Below are 17,769 nucleotides of genomic sequence, written 5' to 3' on the forward strand. Positions count from 1 at the left end.
ACGGCCTCAAATGCAGCCAACGGCCGATTTAATCATCACCCACACTCACAGAAAACCCTCAACCATTGAAAAATCACTCAAGAATAATTCACCTTATCATGTGAATGATTAGCTGTTGTGAGGATGGCATGGTATACATAAAGAAGATCCCAGGCTGGCAGCAATAACTCTGCTTCCATCTGTACCAATCTCAACTGTCTGTCCTTGAGAAGATTTCATGTTTGCTATGCCTTGCATCCTGCTGCCCTTAAAGCTTCCCTATTTACAATTCATGACACCTGTCGTGACATGCATAATAAGCAGATATGACCAGAGCAGAGGTAGTATTTTGAGTGCCCCATCAAATGCAATGTCAAACCAACAGGGAAAAGCTGTTGAAGTTCCAAACTCTTTGGAGAAAAAAATGAATGTATAATTAAAAACGATACCGTGTATTCATTTTGAAGACACACATTGAATGCCTAGCTGCCTTACTGCAAGATAAACACTGAAACATTTATACCGTTATCTGATAACTTTATTAACAAGTTAAAAAAAGACAATGAATTACAATATTTACAGAATATCCAGAGATAAATGGAATAAAATTGTAAACAATCATTCTAGGCAACATCACAACCCACCATCAGGGATCAGTGTTCACGGGAGAAAAGGCAAGATGGAGAATCTATATCCAGCTATGGAGAGAACAGTCTGAAGAGAAGAGAGAACAGAATGGAACAAACTAAACATATATACATATATAAGTATCCAGTGTGTTGTCAGCAGGGGCTAAATTGGGGTGGGGGGAAAGAGGGAGAGAGCAAACACCGTCCACCTTAGCAGGTGAGACCGCATACAGTGATCATTTTGTGGATTTCTAATGAAAAAATTACCACGGGAAAAACAGCTAGTTTTGGAGGACACAACCACCACCAACATCACCTCCCAATCCAGCCAACGGTTCAGAGTGGGCCTGCCTGCTAACAAGCTCCCACAGCAATGCTTAATAATAATAATAATATAACGTCCTTAACATTTCTCTAATGGTTTCACTGTCAAAAAAGCTAGGCTAGTCATTTCAAACGGACAGCAGGGGGTTTAGAGATTCAGCACCAAATCACCCCCTATTTTTTAAGTACAAAAGAAGAGGTGATATGGCATTACCAGACGTTGAACAACAGCTTAATAACATTGGATTAAGAGCTGAAGTGCTCTAATTGGTTCTCTTTTGATTCATTTCTTATTTTTGTTTTATCATGAGACCAACACATAAAGGAAAAAAGGTTAAAGTATCCTTTCTGATACACCACAGTTTCAAACACTTGACAAGTAGTTGGTTTTTCTATACACAGCTGCAGACAGGCAGATTACCCATAGTGCACTTCAAGTGACTTGGGTTCTACCCATCCTTTCCTAAACATGGTTAACTGTTTTTCAGGTAAGACAATCGTAGCCAACTCAATATTTTGGTTCTGAGAACTCAACGACCTTTTTGTGTTTCATTTTTGATGGCTTGTGAAAGACTGGCAGAATCACTCAGTACTGAAAAATGATTCATATTGGTCTTTTTTAATCATTATATTTTGATGAAGCTTGATTTAATTGCTATCTGTTTATCTAATAAGGCTTTGGGGTATTTGAGCAGCAACTTCCAACATTTACAATCTCTGCCTTATTTGCCAGCACAGCTCACGGCCTGGTCTAAAACAAAAAGCACACCTATAGGATCACACAGGGGCATCCTTACAGGAAAACAGAACACACATCATTTCACACTGGGGAAAGAAAAGACGCCCCCAAATCTTCAGTTTTCACATTGCAATCTCCTGCCCTAGCACACCTGTTGGTTCACACAAACATCAAACATCACAATTTCTCTGTCACTAATGTGAAACAGCCGCTTGGGTCACGCATACTGCTACAGTTGTTGACTTATTGAAGTTTGAAAGTTGCGTCTGATACCGAGGTTGCGTTCCAGAACACCTTGTTTCATTTTTTACCTTTGAACTTTTTTTCTGTTTTTCAAGTCATGGAACACAACCAGACTTATACAGTGACATGGAACACAACCAGACGCATACAGCTCGGTGACAACAGCAGCTCAAAGATATACTGAATTCCCTTTGCTTCCTGTCCGGCATGTCTCCATGAGTGAAAGGTTTGGAGGACGAATCATGATATATAAATGTTATTGACTCATGTTGCTGGTTATCATGTTGAGGGAATAGTGAGCCAGCTGTTCAGTCTATGACTATATGAGGTTGGAAAGCTGGAAAGCAACCATAAGTGGAAGTTCTGAGAGAGCCAATGGCTGAAAAAGGCATACAGGATTACTTCAAGAGAACTACACTATAGCAAACTTTGGGGCAAACATTTGTTCTAAAACAAATATATAGAAACAATAAAATTAATCATTAATAAAAGTTTGCAACATAGCTAGATAAATAAGGTGCGACTATTCCTCTAGGAATATTTATACTCAGGTAACACTAGGCTAACACAGAACAAGAAAAAGGTTGTTCAGGCCAAATCACAGAAAGCTTTTCACATTGGGCTCACTAGCCAGTGTAGAGGGGTGAGGTTAGCTTAGCTAGTCTAGTTCGCCTCTGCATGTGCTTTAGACTGCTACCATGACTACAGAGATCTGTGTCGACACTGCTGTATGACGCCAGCTTGAAGGACAGACTAGAGCACATTCAAATACAGAGCTGAGAGTTCCTGAAAGTTACGCATCTCTCAGAAGTACAGTAAGTCCACAGTAAGTGAATGGATGAGAAAGTATCTTAGCTGCTGGAGGGTTCTGAGGAGATTCACATCTGGGAAAGACGTGAATGTCGCATGGTGGCTTCTCTCACTCCCTCTCTTTCTGTATTTCTCATCTCAATATAAACTCTTGTCTCAAAACTGGGATGAAACGGATGTTCTTGGGCCATCAGGGGTTATGTAGGCGTCATACGAGGTTGTATAGGGTTCATATAAGATAGGGCGTTAAATGCTTTGATGCCTTATATTCTCATGAGAAACCCTGACTGGGATCATCAAGACTCAATAGGTGCTTCAATCAATAATTGCCTTAAATCTTTCTTTCAATTTAGAATAATAAACAAAACATTTGAGAAAATAAATATCTTTAGGGTGGGGCTTTGAAAGTGTAGGCCGCAAACATAAGCTTAAGGTCCACGTCTTTTGTCACTATTGGTTACCAATATACTGTTAACTTTTTCAGATCTGTCCATCTAAGGGACCAGGATGCATTTTAAGGTTTAGCCACTGAAAAACATAGGATGTCACAACCTAGGATTTCTAATATGTAACACTTAAAATTTAACAAGACGATTCATGTTTGACGTTTAGTTTTCCTTTCTTTTAGTCGTCTTTAGCAGCTGAGTTTTGATACACAACCCAACGTCAATCCAAACTGATTCATGGTTGCCTTGGCCAATGACGCGTTAGGCCACGTTAGTCCTTTTACGTTTTATTGGTCATTTTTGGTCTCAAGCATTTCTTTGTCTTTCTCGTTCAGATTGTTCAGGCTCTGTGATAGGTCTGTGGGGTGTCCTTCCCCGGATCCCATGCCGTTGCTGGATAGGTCCACGGTGCTGTCCGTCAGAGCAGCTGACCCAATAGGAGGGGGAGCTGAGGAGTGTATTGCTGGGGCAGAGCTGGGGTCTGCTCTGATGCTGTTAACAGTCCTGCAGAAGGGGGTAAGGAAGGCAGGGGGCAAAGGTCAGGGATCCAAACAAACTTAGAATAAATAACAGTGGGAGTGCTGGGATTGACAGAGGAGAAAGACAGAGAGAGAAAAAGAGAGAGAAAGAGAGAGAGAGAGAGAGAAAGAAAGAAAGAGGGAGGAAGGGAGTTGGGCAGGGAGTGACAGAAATAGGGAGTGTAAGAAAGAGAGTGGGACCGAGTGACATAGAGATTAAACAGAGAGGAAGAGAGAGAGTGACACAGGAAGAGAAGGAGAGTGCCTCACATGCCGTGTCGGAGGACATGTCGTTCCCACTCTGTATTGTCAGTGAAGCAGCGACCGCAGAACTCACAGGGCAGCTTCTTCTCCACACACTCTGGCCCACCACTGCTGCCGGGACACACTGGGAAATACAGTTCAATAGGACCCGTCAGCAGAGATTGGCCTACACCGTCGAGACAAAGTAAACAGTTTCCGCCTCTGGCTCACATCAAACAACTTTGACACCCGTCCATCCCGTTGATCTTGAGCTACCTTGTGCCTCCAGCTTCTCCGCCTCTTCCTCGTCCTCCGCCTGCGTCTCTGGCTCCTCCTCTTCCTCCTCGGGCTCCTCCTCCATCTCCTCTCTCCCCTCTTCCTCCTCCTTCTCTGCTCCTTCCCTCTGCTCCGGGGCTGCAGCTCCTCCTTCCTCTTCCTCCTCTCTCTCCTCCTCTTCCTCCGCGCTGCTTCCCCGTTCCTTCATCGCCTCCAGCTGATCCAGGTTGACACGCCCCATCAGCTCAAAGTTCCGGGCCACCTGATCGACGACACAATCGACAACACGTTTGATAGATCCCGATCTCCCTCGAACCACCTCCTTCTGTCTCTCGCGATTACAGCCGACGTTCTGGGTGTTTAAATGTCTTTAAACATTTGCTTGACCCCACCCTCCGCCCACCCACCGGCCAGGATCTGTAGTTCACAGCCTGATGCCCTCTGGGACATATAGTCCTCACTAACCTTGTGTTCAAGACGTAGGTGCTCCTCCAGCTGGTTCCTCTGCCTGCTGTCATAGTAGCAAAGCTGGCACTGGTAGGGCTTCAGGTCGTCGTGCTTGTGCAGGTGCAGCTGCAGGGCGCGGTCGCTGGAGCAGGTGAAGGTACACTTGTGGCAGCGGAACACCAGCCCCTGTAGGTGACGGGACAGCTTGGAGCGACTCACCTCCAGGGGGGCTACGCGCTCCTCTGTGTGGGGGGGGGGGGGGGGAGGGGGGGATGGGAGGGGGGAGAGAATGAGGGGGAGCCAGAGAGACGAAGGAGGAGATCTCGAAATATGTCCACTGTGTGCACAGTAGCGCAGCATCCTCGACTGTGTCAACCTTACAGGATGATCCTGTCGTTAGATTAAACAAACAATGACGAGCTCAGTCCTTTACATGTGTAGAGACCATGACATGACTTGGAGAGCCCTCGGTACACAGGCACGGCCGTGTTATGTACCAGGACTAAATGGGATTCTGTCCACCAGGTCATACACACCTACACACCCAGTCAGAAGGTGTAGGATTATCACTTCGGGAGTGTGCGGTTAAGAAACCACTCAGGTACAACCAGTATGTTATGCCTGTTCTTTTATGTCTGTTTGTACGGTTGACTTTGTGGTGTATACTCTGCAGTTTAGTTGTGTCCCGTGTGTATGGCTACGAAGGCACCTTGACGGCTTCTGTGTTGGACGATGCGGTCGATCACATTGCTGTGGTGTTTGGTGTGGTACAGGATTAGGTGTTGGGGATCTCGTGTTGCGTGTCGTGGGGTGGTTGGGGCTGGCGAGTACCTTTGTGTAGGACGATGTGGTCGATCATATTGCTCTTGTGTTTGGTGTGGTACAGACAGAACGGACAACGCAGGTCCTTCGGCCCTTCCTCCACCACACTGGTGTGCCCCGCCTCCACGTGGAGGGTGAAGGTCGACCTAGGAGATGCGTACGAAGACACACACACACACGCAAAGGAAGAAAAGCACACCCCGTCACAGACGATAGAGAACAAAAACATATGGATGAGTCATGAGAGTGAATGACGTCATGTACTAGTTTCACATCCATCCAGCTCTCCACCTGCATGTCCCTCCCCACAATGGGTGGGCTGTCTGCTTACTTGTGGCAGGTGAAGTAGGAGCAGTCTTTGCACTTGAACAGCTTCTTGCCCCCGTGGCGGTCTCTGTAGTGCCGACGCAGGCTCTGCATATAGCCCGAGCTGAACTCACAGAACTCGCAGGTGAGGACCCCGCCGTCATGGCGACCCTCGGGCACAGGGGGGGCGCCGGGGGAGCTGGAGGACACGTGACTGCGGGACGCCAGCTGGTAATGACTCAGCTGCTGTCGCACGTCCGCCGGTTCCAGATAAGATGGGTCTAGCGGGGCGATGAAAGAAAAGAAACATGATTACTTTGTGTTTTTGAAGGAAATATTTGTGGTCAAATTCATGCAGGAACGCAGCACGTTTTTTTTTTTAAAGGAATCCTAAACTTCAGCACTGTAGGTGTACAGTCAAGAAGCAGTGACTGTCACCCCTTCTCTCTTCCTCCCTTCCTTATCCTCCTCTCACAGTATGATGATATCAGTGACGCTCATCTTCTCGTCCTACTTTGTGTCTCCTCCACACCAGTAAATAAACCAGTGTGATCTGAAGACTGTCTCTATGCTGAAAAATGCCTCATACAGCATTGCTAAAGCCAACCTTGCCACCCGAGAGGGAGCGAGAGAGAGAAAGAAAACGCTGAAGAAAAAGAAAATCGGCCTTTTTCAAATGACATTGAATGCATTTCTGACTTTGCAAAACGGGGAAGGAAAAAATCTAACGGGGACTGAACAATGCCAGACGAGAGTCATAGCAGCCATTCTTTTCTCGGAAAGAAAGTGGAGTGTGTGCAGGTGAGGTGTCGACTGCGGAGAGATGCGTTAGGAACGTGCTCATTTATCTGCTTAAGTAGTTGTAGCAGGGCAAACCCTGCTCCAGGGTAATATAACAACAGAGGTGGGATGAAGGGGGAGGGATCCTTAGAGGGTAATGGAGAAGAGACACAGGGACGGACACTCCTGTTACACACTGTACCTCCATGTTACAAAGAGGCTTCGGTGGCCGTGCTGAGTGCTCATGTGACATGCAACCCCGACATAGGCCTGCTAAGTGCACACGGGATTCCACAAAACCAGAGCTTTGAAGCACAATGTTCTAGTTCAAGAACGCCGCTGCTCACTTCCACATTCTGGAACAGAGGAGCCAGGGAACTACGTTCTAGAACTGAGGATTCGGTAGACTGCAACATTCTAGAACAGAGACGCCAGGAGAGGCCAACGTTCCAGAACAAAGGAGGCGGTAGGTCTGATTGTGAGCTGACGGGTTGCCCACCATCTGGATCTGTGGGCAGATGGACCTGCTCTGGGTCTGTGTCCAGCCGGACGCCCCTCTGGGCAGCCTGGGCAGCCTGGGTGGCGGCCCTGATCTTGGGCAGGGTGAGGGCCTCGCCATGGTCCCTCAGGGAGTGGTCCTTCAGCTGACTAATGGTGGACGAGGAGAAGGTGCAGGACAAGCACTTGTAGGTATTTTCACCTGTAAGGAGAAAGAAGCAGAACAATCAGTATGGTGATAACCTTTATTAGTGATGATTAGTCTGGTATAATCAGAAACAATTTCAGAGTAGTGCCCTGAATCACAAGGTATTTTTAAAGCACCAATAGTAGACCAGGAAACTAACCGAAGCACCAATAGCAGACCAGGACACTAACCGAAGCACCAATAGCAGACCAGGACACTAACCAAAGCACCGATAATAGACCATGATACCGATAAGAGTACATGACACAGAACTTTCTGCTTAAATTCTCTCTTTGACAGTTCTCTATGATGGCCATTCACAGCCTGTTCAAGGGTGAATTTCTCTCCTTGATATTGGGCCTGTACGGAGGAGGCGTCCAGACAGACCGACCAGGGGAACCTGAATAGAGAGGTGCTGACACCTATTTTCTGCTGCTCTACCCTTGAATGGCTCTAGCACCCTACTGAGAGAAACTGCGTCCACATGCCACTGGCCATAGGCTTCATATAGCATACCACAACCTCACTTACAAATACCATCCTGCAAGGAATGAAGGGTGCAATCATCCGATGCCTGCGATGAGATGTCTTTGATGAGATTGGATTTACAACAGGAGTTACATGATGTTTTGACAATGAAAATGTGTGGGAGGGGGGACAAAGAGCAGCAGACAATGCAGGCCCATTTTCCTTCGAGACGTAATCAAATAGCAAATGGATTCTGGTCGAGTCGATTATCTGAGGTAATTGTTGGATCTGAATCATTTTTCTTCTGCTCTCAAACCAGGACAGAGATAGTATTCTTGACAGGTTTTTAAATGGTCCTCCTGCATTGTCATTTCTCATGATTGACTCTCTAGTCTATGCCTAAAAAATTATTAAATAAAAAAGTGCATCACTGCCCCCAAGGAATCAATTTCTGCTGTCTGGTTCCTTCAAAACACAAAATATCTCTAAGAAGACAAATGAGCTCATACTGAGACTGAGTCGTCGACTAAAAGCCTGTCTGGGTTTTAGATATTCCCTTAGCGCCCATGATCCAAAACGTATAACAGGAAATCTAGTCAACTCAAACTTCTCTATCACAACAGTGAGTTTACCAACCACCTCTCCTTGAAATCCACAATGGCCACTGCTTATCAGACATGGGTGAAAATAACATTTGTTTACGAAGGCGCTTGATTCAGCTCCTTCAGCATGCCAGATGGACAAGCGGTGTACTTTTGATACTATTCCAAAGGTTCCATTGCGCTGGGCAGTGGGCAAGCTAAACCAAGCTTACCTGAAAGTACTTGGCAGGCAACAAAAGATAATACTGATCACCAAGGGCCGGTGCTAGCTGAGCTAGCTGTGAGGAGGGAGAGCGGCGTTGTGTTGTACCTGCGTGGGCTTTGTGCAGGTGGCTCTTGAGGCGGCTCAGGTATGCTGATTTAAAGGGACAGAGCTTGCATCTGAACGGCTTGTGGTGACCATGGTGAGACTGCACGTGCCTATCCAGGCTGGAGAGAAGAGCAGGGCGAGAGTTGGTTAGTGTGTGAACAACGTGTAGAAAGACAGGGAGAGAGAAAGAGAGAGAGAGAGAGAGAGAGAGAGAGAGAGAGAGAGACGAGGAGATGCAAGCAAGATGAGGAATGGAAAAAGAACGGAAGCACAAAGCAAAGAGAGAAAGGGTAGAGTATACACACAGAATTCACACATTTACTCTGGAACTCATCTGATGATTCGTAAATGAGCCATGGGAATCGGGAGCCACAAACTGTTTGCTGTGATAACTCCATCATTGCAGTCCCAGTCACTCTCTAGTCATGTACTTTCTGTCTGCCTACACTGGTCTGGAAGTGAACTCATCTAACCAGAAGCCCCTGGTGAGCTGTGCCCGGGGAACGAGGCAGTGTATTCATCTGCAGACTCTGGGTGTCATGGGAACGTTTGGCTTTCTGGGTCAGGGCACATTCAGTAGTCAGGATTACACCAGGGACCTGCAGAGATGAGGTCCTCTGTCTATTTACCTCATCCTGTCTCTACCGGTCTCACTGTCTCTCTATCTCATTCTCTCTTTTCCTTCCCGCCTCTCTGTTTCCAATTTGGAGAAAACAAATCATTCTATTAACATTTCCTGGAGTCTACACATTTACATTTACATTTAATCATTTAGCAGACGCTCTTATCCAGAGCGACTTACAGTAAGTACAGGGAAATTCGCCCCGAGGCAATTAAGGTGAAGTGCCTTGCCCAAGGACACAACGTCATTTGGCACGGCCGGAAATCGAACTGGTAACCTTCAGATTACTAGCCCTAACCGCTCAGCCACCTGACTCCCAGACACTAAAGCTTAGTCTTAATCAGAAATTAATTTATGTGATTTAGTTAAGAGACCAATTGAACACACAGCGTTGTTAACACCACTGCTTAGTGCCAAGACCCTGGAACACCTGAGCATTAAGTTGAATCAATTCACAAGGCATGTCCATGTGTACTCTGAGTCTTGACTTAGCTCCAACGCAAACAAACTACCAGCTCTAAACATACAGCTGCGAGTGAGTGGACCCTGAGTCACAGCAGTCCTACTCTGTGGACCGAGCAAGGAGCTACTGTTCTGTCGTACGACGCCATGTCGTCAGTCAGTTGTCATGTCTGTCTGTCTGTTTATCTGTCTGTCTGTCTGTTTATCTGTCTGTCTGTCTGTTTATCTGTCTGTCTGTCTCTGCTTACTTGTGTCTGAAGGGCGAGGCGAACTGGCAGTACTGGCAGCTGTACTTGTCCTCCCGGGAGAAGAGAGCCATGGCCGAGTGGCTCCTCTCGTGGGAGCGCAGCCCCTGCATGGACATGAACACCCGGTCGCACTGCGAGCAGGGGTGCCCCCCCGCCACCAGCCTCTCCCTTCCCTGGCCAGCGGGGGGCGTCGCTACACCCGCCAGCATCGACACCGGTGTCGCCGCCTCCTCCTCCTCCTCCGCCGCCGTCTCCATGGCAACAAGCCCACCACCGGGGACGGGGACCATGGCTGTCATGCTCATGTCCATGGAGCCGATCTCCACGGCAGCTACCTCGTCCTCCTCCCCCAAATCCCCATTGGTCAGGACCTCTGGCGCGAGGGACAAGGGCACCTCTGTCACTTCCTGCTGTTAAGAGGAAGTGAAATGATTAGGAGGAAGTCCTTTCTGACAGGTTGCCCTGTCGTTACCTTCAAATCCTTCCCTGGCTCTGCTCCCTCCATGGCTCTGCACCCGCCCCTTTAATGCCCTTCCAGTGTCCCTGTCCTCTTTCTGCCTCCTTTATAGCCCTGCCCCTCCCAGCTCCTGCCCCCTCTATGCCCTCTTCCTGCTATCTGCCTCTGATTCTGGGGAGGCTCAGAGCTCTTTATCCAGAGAGCCAGCCTGCCTTTTAATGGACCACAGGAAGCAGAGAGGCTCCTGTAGCAGGACCTGGCCCTAACCTTCACAGCCTCATAAATAATACAAACTCAGAGCCTGACAGCCTTTCTGTCTGTCTGTCTGTCTGTCTGTCTGTCTGTCTGTCTGTCTGTCTGTCTGTCTGTCTGTCTGTCTGTCTGTCTGTCTGTCTGTCTGTCTGTGCATCTGCATGCCTGCCTGCCAAGTCAGCTTCTTTCTTACACATTTGCAGGAATACAAGGACAGATGCAAGAACATTGCAGGTCCTTCATGACAAAATGCTAAGTGCTAAAGGAAACAGGACAACAACATACTGCAGTGAATGAGCAGTTTTATGGACGACAACTCAATTTTTCAGAAGCGGTTTCAGTTATCTGATCTCCAGTCATGGACGTGTCCTTTACTCTCAATCTGTTCTCCCCCTCGTTCCCTTTCCCCTCCCGCCCCACACTTTCTCTTTATTTCATGTTCTCTTTCCTTCCTCGCCTCTCCCTCCTCCCTTCATTCCATCTCCAGTGCAACCTAAGAAAGGCCCTGACTGGCCTACAATCCAAGGCCTTCATTTGGATTGCTCCCAGTCCTCTGGCCTGCATCCTACTGCCAAGTCCCTGGCAGCCTCCTCTGAATACCAATGTCCAAACGTTTACCAACACACTTCCCTCAAACCTGTATAGCTTCTCCCCTTTCTTCTGCTCCCCTCCACCTCCCCTCATGCTCAACCCACTCCCTCACCCCCCCCCCCCTCACCCCCCCCAGGCCCCCAAGCTCCGTAAGTCACCGCATACCACGGCCCAGCCTGTCCACCCCACCATAGAACTACCTCACTTGTTTTCTCCCAGTGGGAAGTTGACATACTGTCTACCCACTCGAGGGCCTCCACTAGCAGTAAACGCAAATGGAAACAGAATCGTAGGCCAGTAAAACAGACCTCTGCACAGAGCAGAGGAGCCTGCAGTAGGTGGTGGGAGTCCAGAGAGAGAACCAGTGACAACGGAGAACAAAGTAGTCATAGAACCAAAAGGACGTTTGGGGAGGCCTACTCCTTTATAAAGCAGCTTTAGTGGAAACGTCTGGAACAGGACATCCTCACTAATCCGTCTGTCTGTCCGGCGTGTCTAAAATGAGTCATGGAATAAAACCTCAGGAGGTCGACTCAGGAGACCCCCCCCCCCCCCCCCCCCCTCCTGCAGAGGCCAAACTTAAACATGGTAGCTAAATATAAATCCGAGACACTAAATCATGTAATAGCACTTATGGGTCGAGAATATGAACTCAGCAGAACTGGGAGACTTGAGTTTTTCAATCAACAGAATGAGGATAGAGGCAAACTTGGGGTGCACTTGATGCGTCTCACTCCTTGAGGAAAAAAGGGCAGACATTGAGGCAAATCAAGTGCACCTCTTTTACTTTCAAATACTGCCGAAGAGTGGATCTCTGTAATTGACCCCCCCGGTTGGATAAGCAAACTTAAGTACAAGAACAAAAATGTGTGCTCTGACCTTGACATGGCCCTCCTTGACCTCCCCGTATTGCACGTGCTTCCTCAGGTGGTTGCAGATGGCCCTCAAGGTGGGATGCACCTCCACACAGAAGTTACACCTGAATCCTATGGGGGCCTTGTTTAAGGGGTTGTCCTATAGAGAGCGAGGGACAAGGGTGGGGAAAAAAGTAAGCAGGATTGAATCGAACGGAAAAATGAGAAGGAACTCTTCCTTTGATCGCTTGAGCTGGTGACCACTATTAATACTATGAAGGGTAAATGCATGTGAAGTACATCTGAATCACCCTGAGCAGTAAAACCAGAGGGAGCTACAGTATCTATTGTGTTTTCATCTCTTCTCACCTTCTCAGGCTTGGCCTCAGGCGGCTCTGCGGCCTTCTGCTTGCTGAGGAGCTGCCTTCGCCTCTCCTGCCTCATAGCCCTCTTCTGGAACTCCTCATTGTGGTTCATCAGGTGTTTCCCGAGGTCCATCAGACCCAGGAACTTCATCTCACAGTGGGCACACTGATATAGCTCTGCCCCGTCCTCCTCAAGAGCAGCCTGTATCACAAAGTCCCTCTTCAGATCCTTGCCGTGGTGGTCGTTGTAATGTTCAGAAAGCAGCTCGGTGGTGCTGAAGGATTGCCTGAAGCACTTTAGGCATTTAAAGGGCAGCCATTCCGCTTCTTCTTCAGGCATCAGTTCCGGCTGGACCTCCATCACTCCTTCTTTGTCGTCCTCCCCGACGGCGTGGACCTTCTCTGGTTCTTTGGCGTAGATGACCGTGAAATAGCGTCCCAGCTTGCTGGAGTGCTGTTTCTTGGGAAAGACCCCCGGGTGGCGTTTGATGTAGTGTGACACGATGCTCTTCCTGCTGAATGCCTGGAAGCCACAGAGCGAGCACTTCCTCCTCTCCACAGCCAACCGTAGGTCATCGTTCAGCTCTACACCATCCCCATCTGATGACACGGGCAGAACCACTTTGCTGGGCTTGTCTCCCATGGTCTTGGAGGCAGCCAGGCAGTGAGTATAGTATGCGTCAATATCGTGGCGTTTCTGGTAGTGTGCCGCCAAGCCTTTGCGGATGGGGTTGGTGTAGGAGCACAAAGCGCACTTGAAAACGTTGTTCTTGCCTTCGGGCTGAGCCCGGACATTGTTGTGTTTGATGCGGTAGTGTCTGGCAATGCCTTTGCGGGTCGAGCAGAAGTACTTGCAGAGCTGGCACTTGAAGATGGCGTGCTTCTCTGTCTTGTTGATAGGGAATTGGGACAGTGCCAAGTCATAGTCACTGATCTCTTGCACGTCAGACACCCCTGTTACGCTGGTAGCACTGCATTCGGCAACAGGCTCCTCCCTGTTGGCTGAGAAGTTAGCGAGAGAGGGAGTGAACATGTCTGAGGCTGGCTGATTGTGATACTTCTCGTAGTGGATCTTCAGTTTTTCCAGGGTTCCATGTGTGTAGGGACACATTTTGCACCTGTACGCCCCGTAACCCTGCCTTTGTGTTTTACACTTGTCATCCCCTTCACTGACGTCTTTGATGTGCTCTATGTCGTCGGCAAAGTCCTCGGCGGTGACCTTCACCAGCGGGTGCCTCTTCTGGTAATGAGTGAGGACCCCATGGATTCGAGAGTTCACATACGGACAATGGCGGCATTTGTAGACGGAACTGGGGTTGATGTCAGCCTCCTGAGCAAAGTCGGCGGCTTTCACCTTCATTCCGGGGTGTTTCTTCCCATAGTGAGTCAGCAGCCCGTGGAGGCTGTTGTACTCGGACAAACACACCGTGCACTGGTACGGGTTGTTAGAGATGCTGGAGAGACGAGGGTGGGGTTGGTGCTGGTGTTGATGAAGGTCTTGAGGCGTTGTGCTGATATCCAACGCCCCGTCTTCCTGAAGCGTCTGATAAACAAAAGTGGTTGCGTGTCCCTTGGTGATTGGCTGGGGCTGTTTGTCGGGTGACCTATTGGTCTTGATGATATCCAGTAGTATCGACTCGTCTGTCTTTATGGCCCAGGGGTGAACAGCCTGGTAGTGGTTGGTGATGTCCCAGATGGAGCAGGCCTCGAAGGCACAATCTCTGCAGCGGTAGTGCTTTGACTCCTGGTTCACTCCGGCTTGGGCAGCAGTGGAGTCCGGGCCGGCCCACAGCTTGCTGGCCATGTAGGTGTAGTCCACGTTGTGCTCCGGGTGCCGTCTCTGGTAATGCAGGAGCAGGCCATTAGGCTCGGCGTGGGAGTAGATGCACCACTCACAGTGGTAGCCTGCCTCAAGGATACCGTCCTGGTAGGCCCAGTGTAGGATGGTCATAGCGGTGGCCTTCACGGTAGGGTGGTCCTTCTTCAGGTGCTTCTTGAGAGCGTAGACGTACGGAGAGGAGTAGGAGCAGTGTTTGCACTTCAGGGAGCGGAGGCTTCCGGATGTTTCGGGATCGGTCGGGGTGGGCGTTGCAGCGGGAGTGCTGCCAGACTGGACCATCTGGGCCCGCTCGCGCTGACTGCGGACCACTGCCGTGTGACGACGGACTAGGTCAGCATTGGCCTTGGTGTCCCGGTGCTTCTTCTGGTAGTGGATGAGAACTCCTTTGACGGTGCGGTTCCCGTAGTCACAGTGCTGGCAGAAGAATAGCATCTCGGCCTCTCCTTTCTCCGCACCCAATCTGGAGTGTGAGCTCCCATCGTGTCCGTTGTTGTTGATCTGTTTCAGGAAATGCTTGGGAGGGGCAATCTGTAACTCATCCATTAACTTCATCAGACCTGGGGTAGGTGAAGCATGTTTAATATACTTTGCTGTCACCTTGATCTCTGGGTGTCTCTTTTGATAGTGAACCAGCACGCCCACTACTGACCGGTTACTATAGACACAATGTTTACAGTAGTATACTTCATCCTCTGAGCCAAACGGGGAGGAGGTCGATTTTGAAGGTGAGGCTATGCTGACATTGAAGGAGGAGTTTGTGGCCGGCTGAGGTCTATCAACAGAGATCACCCTCATCGTTTTCTGTATACGAAAATATGAAGCCTTCTGTTCCGGGTGTTTCTTCTGGTAGTGCACGAGAACAGAATGCATATTGGGGCTGGCAAACGAGCACACTTCACAATCGTAGACTACCACTTTACCGCCCATCGCCTCCTTGAGGAGCTCGGCCTCTGAGCTTGACTCCTGTGTCTTGGAGGCGTTCTTCGGAACGGGACTGGTCGAGGAGCGGGGAGTGGAGGAAGGCGAGGAGAGGCTCTTGGGTCCAGAGTTCAGGATTTCCCTCAGAGTTTGCGACTCGGCACTCTTGTGGGGCTGCTCGACCACGTAGCTGGAGAAGATCATGGCGTTGTTGATCTTCACCGTGGGATGCATTCTTTGGTAGTGGGGCATCAGGCTCCTGACGTTGGGACTGGTGTATGAGCAGAAGCGACACATGTAGATCAGGTCTGGCTGGTTGAAGTTCAGCACATTGCTGGCCTCGGGGTGGTGATCCATATAGTGCTGGTGGAGGTCGTTGTAGTTGTTGTATTCTATGTAGCACTCCAGGCATCGGAAGACAGCACTCTGATCCTCAGGGTCGAGGATGTATCTGAAGCTAAACTTAATGTAGGGGTGCATCCTCTGGTAGTGTGTGCTGACACTGCGAGCTGACTTGTTGTGGTAGTCACAGTGTTTGCAGTAAAAGCGTGTTGTCCCCGTCTCCTCTGTGAACTCTAGGTTCTCTTGAAAGGTGTCTCGGCTGTCCTGGCTACTGTGGTCCTGGATGTCTTTAGGGTTGTTGTCGTCCTCATCAGACATAGTCAGTGCAACGGGGAGGCTCCTGGTGCTCAGTTTAGACTTGGGGTGGCTTTTCCTTTTCCCCACTCTGCCCGTCACTCGGGTGGCAGTTGGCTCGTAAACGTTTTGGGAGTTGTATATGTGGTGTTTGCCTTCATGGTCATTGTCTTCTTTGTCTCCGTCAGCATGATTCTCTGCTGCCCCATCGTCCTCCTCCATGTCCTCCAGGTTGATGACCATGTCCTGTTGGCTTTGGCTGATTTTACTCTGGAGGTTGTTGGCTATCTCGTCTATTCTGGTCCTCTTCTTGACCGGAGACAGATCCAGCGGTAGATCGTTGATGGACTTCCTTGCGGTTTTGCCGGTAAGCGTCTTTTTAGAGGATAATCCCAGGATTGAGGTTTGCGTTTTCTGTACAAAGCTTGGTGGCGGATCCACGTCTGGGTCTGCCTGCTCATCGGGGGAAGGGTCCAGGCTGGCGGGCTGGACGTCCACGTCGTCACAGTAGGAGTGTTTGTGTTGCTGATGGACCCGTAGCCCTTTCAGAGTGGTGGTGGAGAAGCTACAGAGGGTGCATTGGTGAGGGTTCTGCTGGCTGGCATCATTGACCACACTAGACTTTTTCCCATTGATCTTGGTAGCTATGCTCCCCCCATTCACAGGGTCCGAGGTGTCGTTTTGTGGGTCGGGGCTTTCGCTGGTCAGGTCCATGGTGTCCCAGTCAGAAGAGCAATGATTCTGCTTGTGGGTGCCTAGCTTCAGGGGGCTGGTGCAGATGAAGGGGCACTCGTCACACTTATACACGGTGGTCTTCCCAGACAGGTGTATGTTCTCAATGTGCCGGGAGATGCTTCTTCGATGCATGGTGAGGAAAGAGCAGAAGGGGCACTGGAACCTGTTCATGTAGCGTCTAAATGGGATCCCTTTTGTCTCCAGCATCTTGTTATCCTCTTCAGACAGAAGCTGCTTAACCGAATCCCCCGCAGAGGGGTCACTGAGGTCATCCATGTCTTCCAGGTCATCCCCGGAGCTGCTCCCTCCAGAGTCATCCTCGTTGAGCATGCTGGAGTCCAAGTCTATGGCTGAGCTGGAGATGTCTGACACGGCGAAGGTGGACCTTTCAGAGAGGATGGAGGACCCTGTGCTGTTGGGGACCACTGCCTGGATCTGCGAATACTGAAACGCAGAAATGCCGGCGACCATCTTCAGAGGGGTGACAGCTGAGGAGCTGTCATTTCCACTTGCGCCATTGGTGGCCATGTCGGAGCAGGGTGGGCTTCTGGGAGAGGATGGTGAGTCCGACTTAGAAGACCCTGCACTTCCCTCCCCCTCTGATTGCTGAATGGTGGAGACAATCTTCACCATGTCACTGTGTTTGTCCATGACGTGGTCTGTCCAGCGGTCCCTGCTCAGAGCCTGGTAGTCACACCACTCACAGCAAAAGGTTGTCTTAGACTTCATTGTGACCGAGCAGGATTCGTCCAGGTCTTCGGGAGACTCCGGGTGCTCTTCCTTATGATGCATCCTTTGGTGTTTCAGGATCCTGGTTTTACGGGGAGATTTGTATGTGCAATACTGGCAGGAGTAGACCATGGAAAGGTCATTGTGTGTTATGATGCTAAAACATGGCGGCTCTGGGGCTTGGGAGTCCCCGTCGCCCTCAACAACGCCGTGCACCTTTCTGGTGTGGGCTGTCAGGAAGGATTTTGATCTGAAGTAACGGACACAGAATTTGCACTGGAAAAATGGAATCAAGGAATTAGCTGTTGGTATGGGTTTTTGGTGTCCCGATTCTGGAAAACAAAACAAAATCACCAATCAGTTTTTATCATGCTTTCTATTAATTCTATATTGTGTGTGGGTGTCTTTGGGTATTTGCATGTTCTTGTGTGTT

General features: G+C 49.4%; 1 protein-coding gene across 4 annotated transcripts in view; it reads right to left on the reverse strand.

Moving 5' to 3' along the window:
• Positions 1-501: 501 nt before the first annotated feature.
• Positions 502-17,769, reverse strand: part of znf462 (zinc finger protein 462) — a 31,523-nt gene continuing 14,255 nt past the window's right edge. For 3 of the 4 annotated variants that reach the window (XM_047016429.1, XM_047016430.1, XM_047016427.1), the window contains exons 3-13: positions 12,483-17,668; positions 12,139-12,273; positions 9,960-10,369; positions 8,628-8,746; positions 7,062-7,262; positions 5,808-6,063; positions 5,486-5,622; positions 4,673-4,896; positions 4,208-4,469; positions 3,959-4,076; positions 502-3,674 (exon numbers count right to left, since the gene is read on the reverse strand). In XM_047016429.1, the coding sequence (XP_046872385.1) occupies positions 3,458-3,674; positions 3,959-4,076; positions 4,208-4,469; positions 4,673-4,896; positions 5,486-5,622; positions 5,808-6,063; positions 7,062-7,262; positions 8,628-8,746; positions 9,960-10,369; positions 12,139-12,273; positions 12,483-17,668 (7,265 nt within the window). In that variant the 3' untranslated portion in view covers positions 502-3,457. The remainder of the gene's footprint in view (positions 3,675-3,958; positions 4,077-4,207; positions 4,470-4,672; positions 4,897-5,485; positions 5,623-5,807; positions 6,064-7,061; positions 7,263-8,627; positions 8,747-9,959; positions 10,370-12,138; positions 12,274-12,482; positions 17,669-17,769) is intronic. The other variant, XM_047016428.1, reaches the window with a different exon arrangement.

Source organism: Hypomesus transpacificus, unplaced genomic scaffold (genome assembly GCF_021917145.1).
Source record: "Hypomesus transpacificus isolate Combined female unplaced genomic scaffold, fHypTra1 scaffold_371, whole genome shotgun sequence".
Taxonomy (NCBI): Eukaryota; Metazoa; Chordata; class Actinopteri; order Osmeriformes; family Osmeridae; genus Hypomesus; species Hypomesus transpacificus.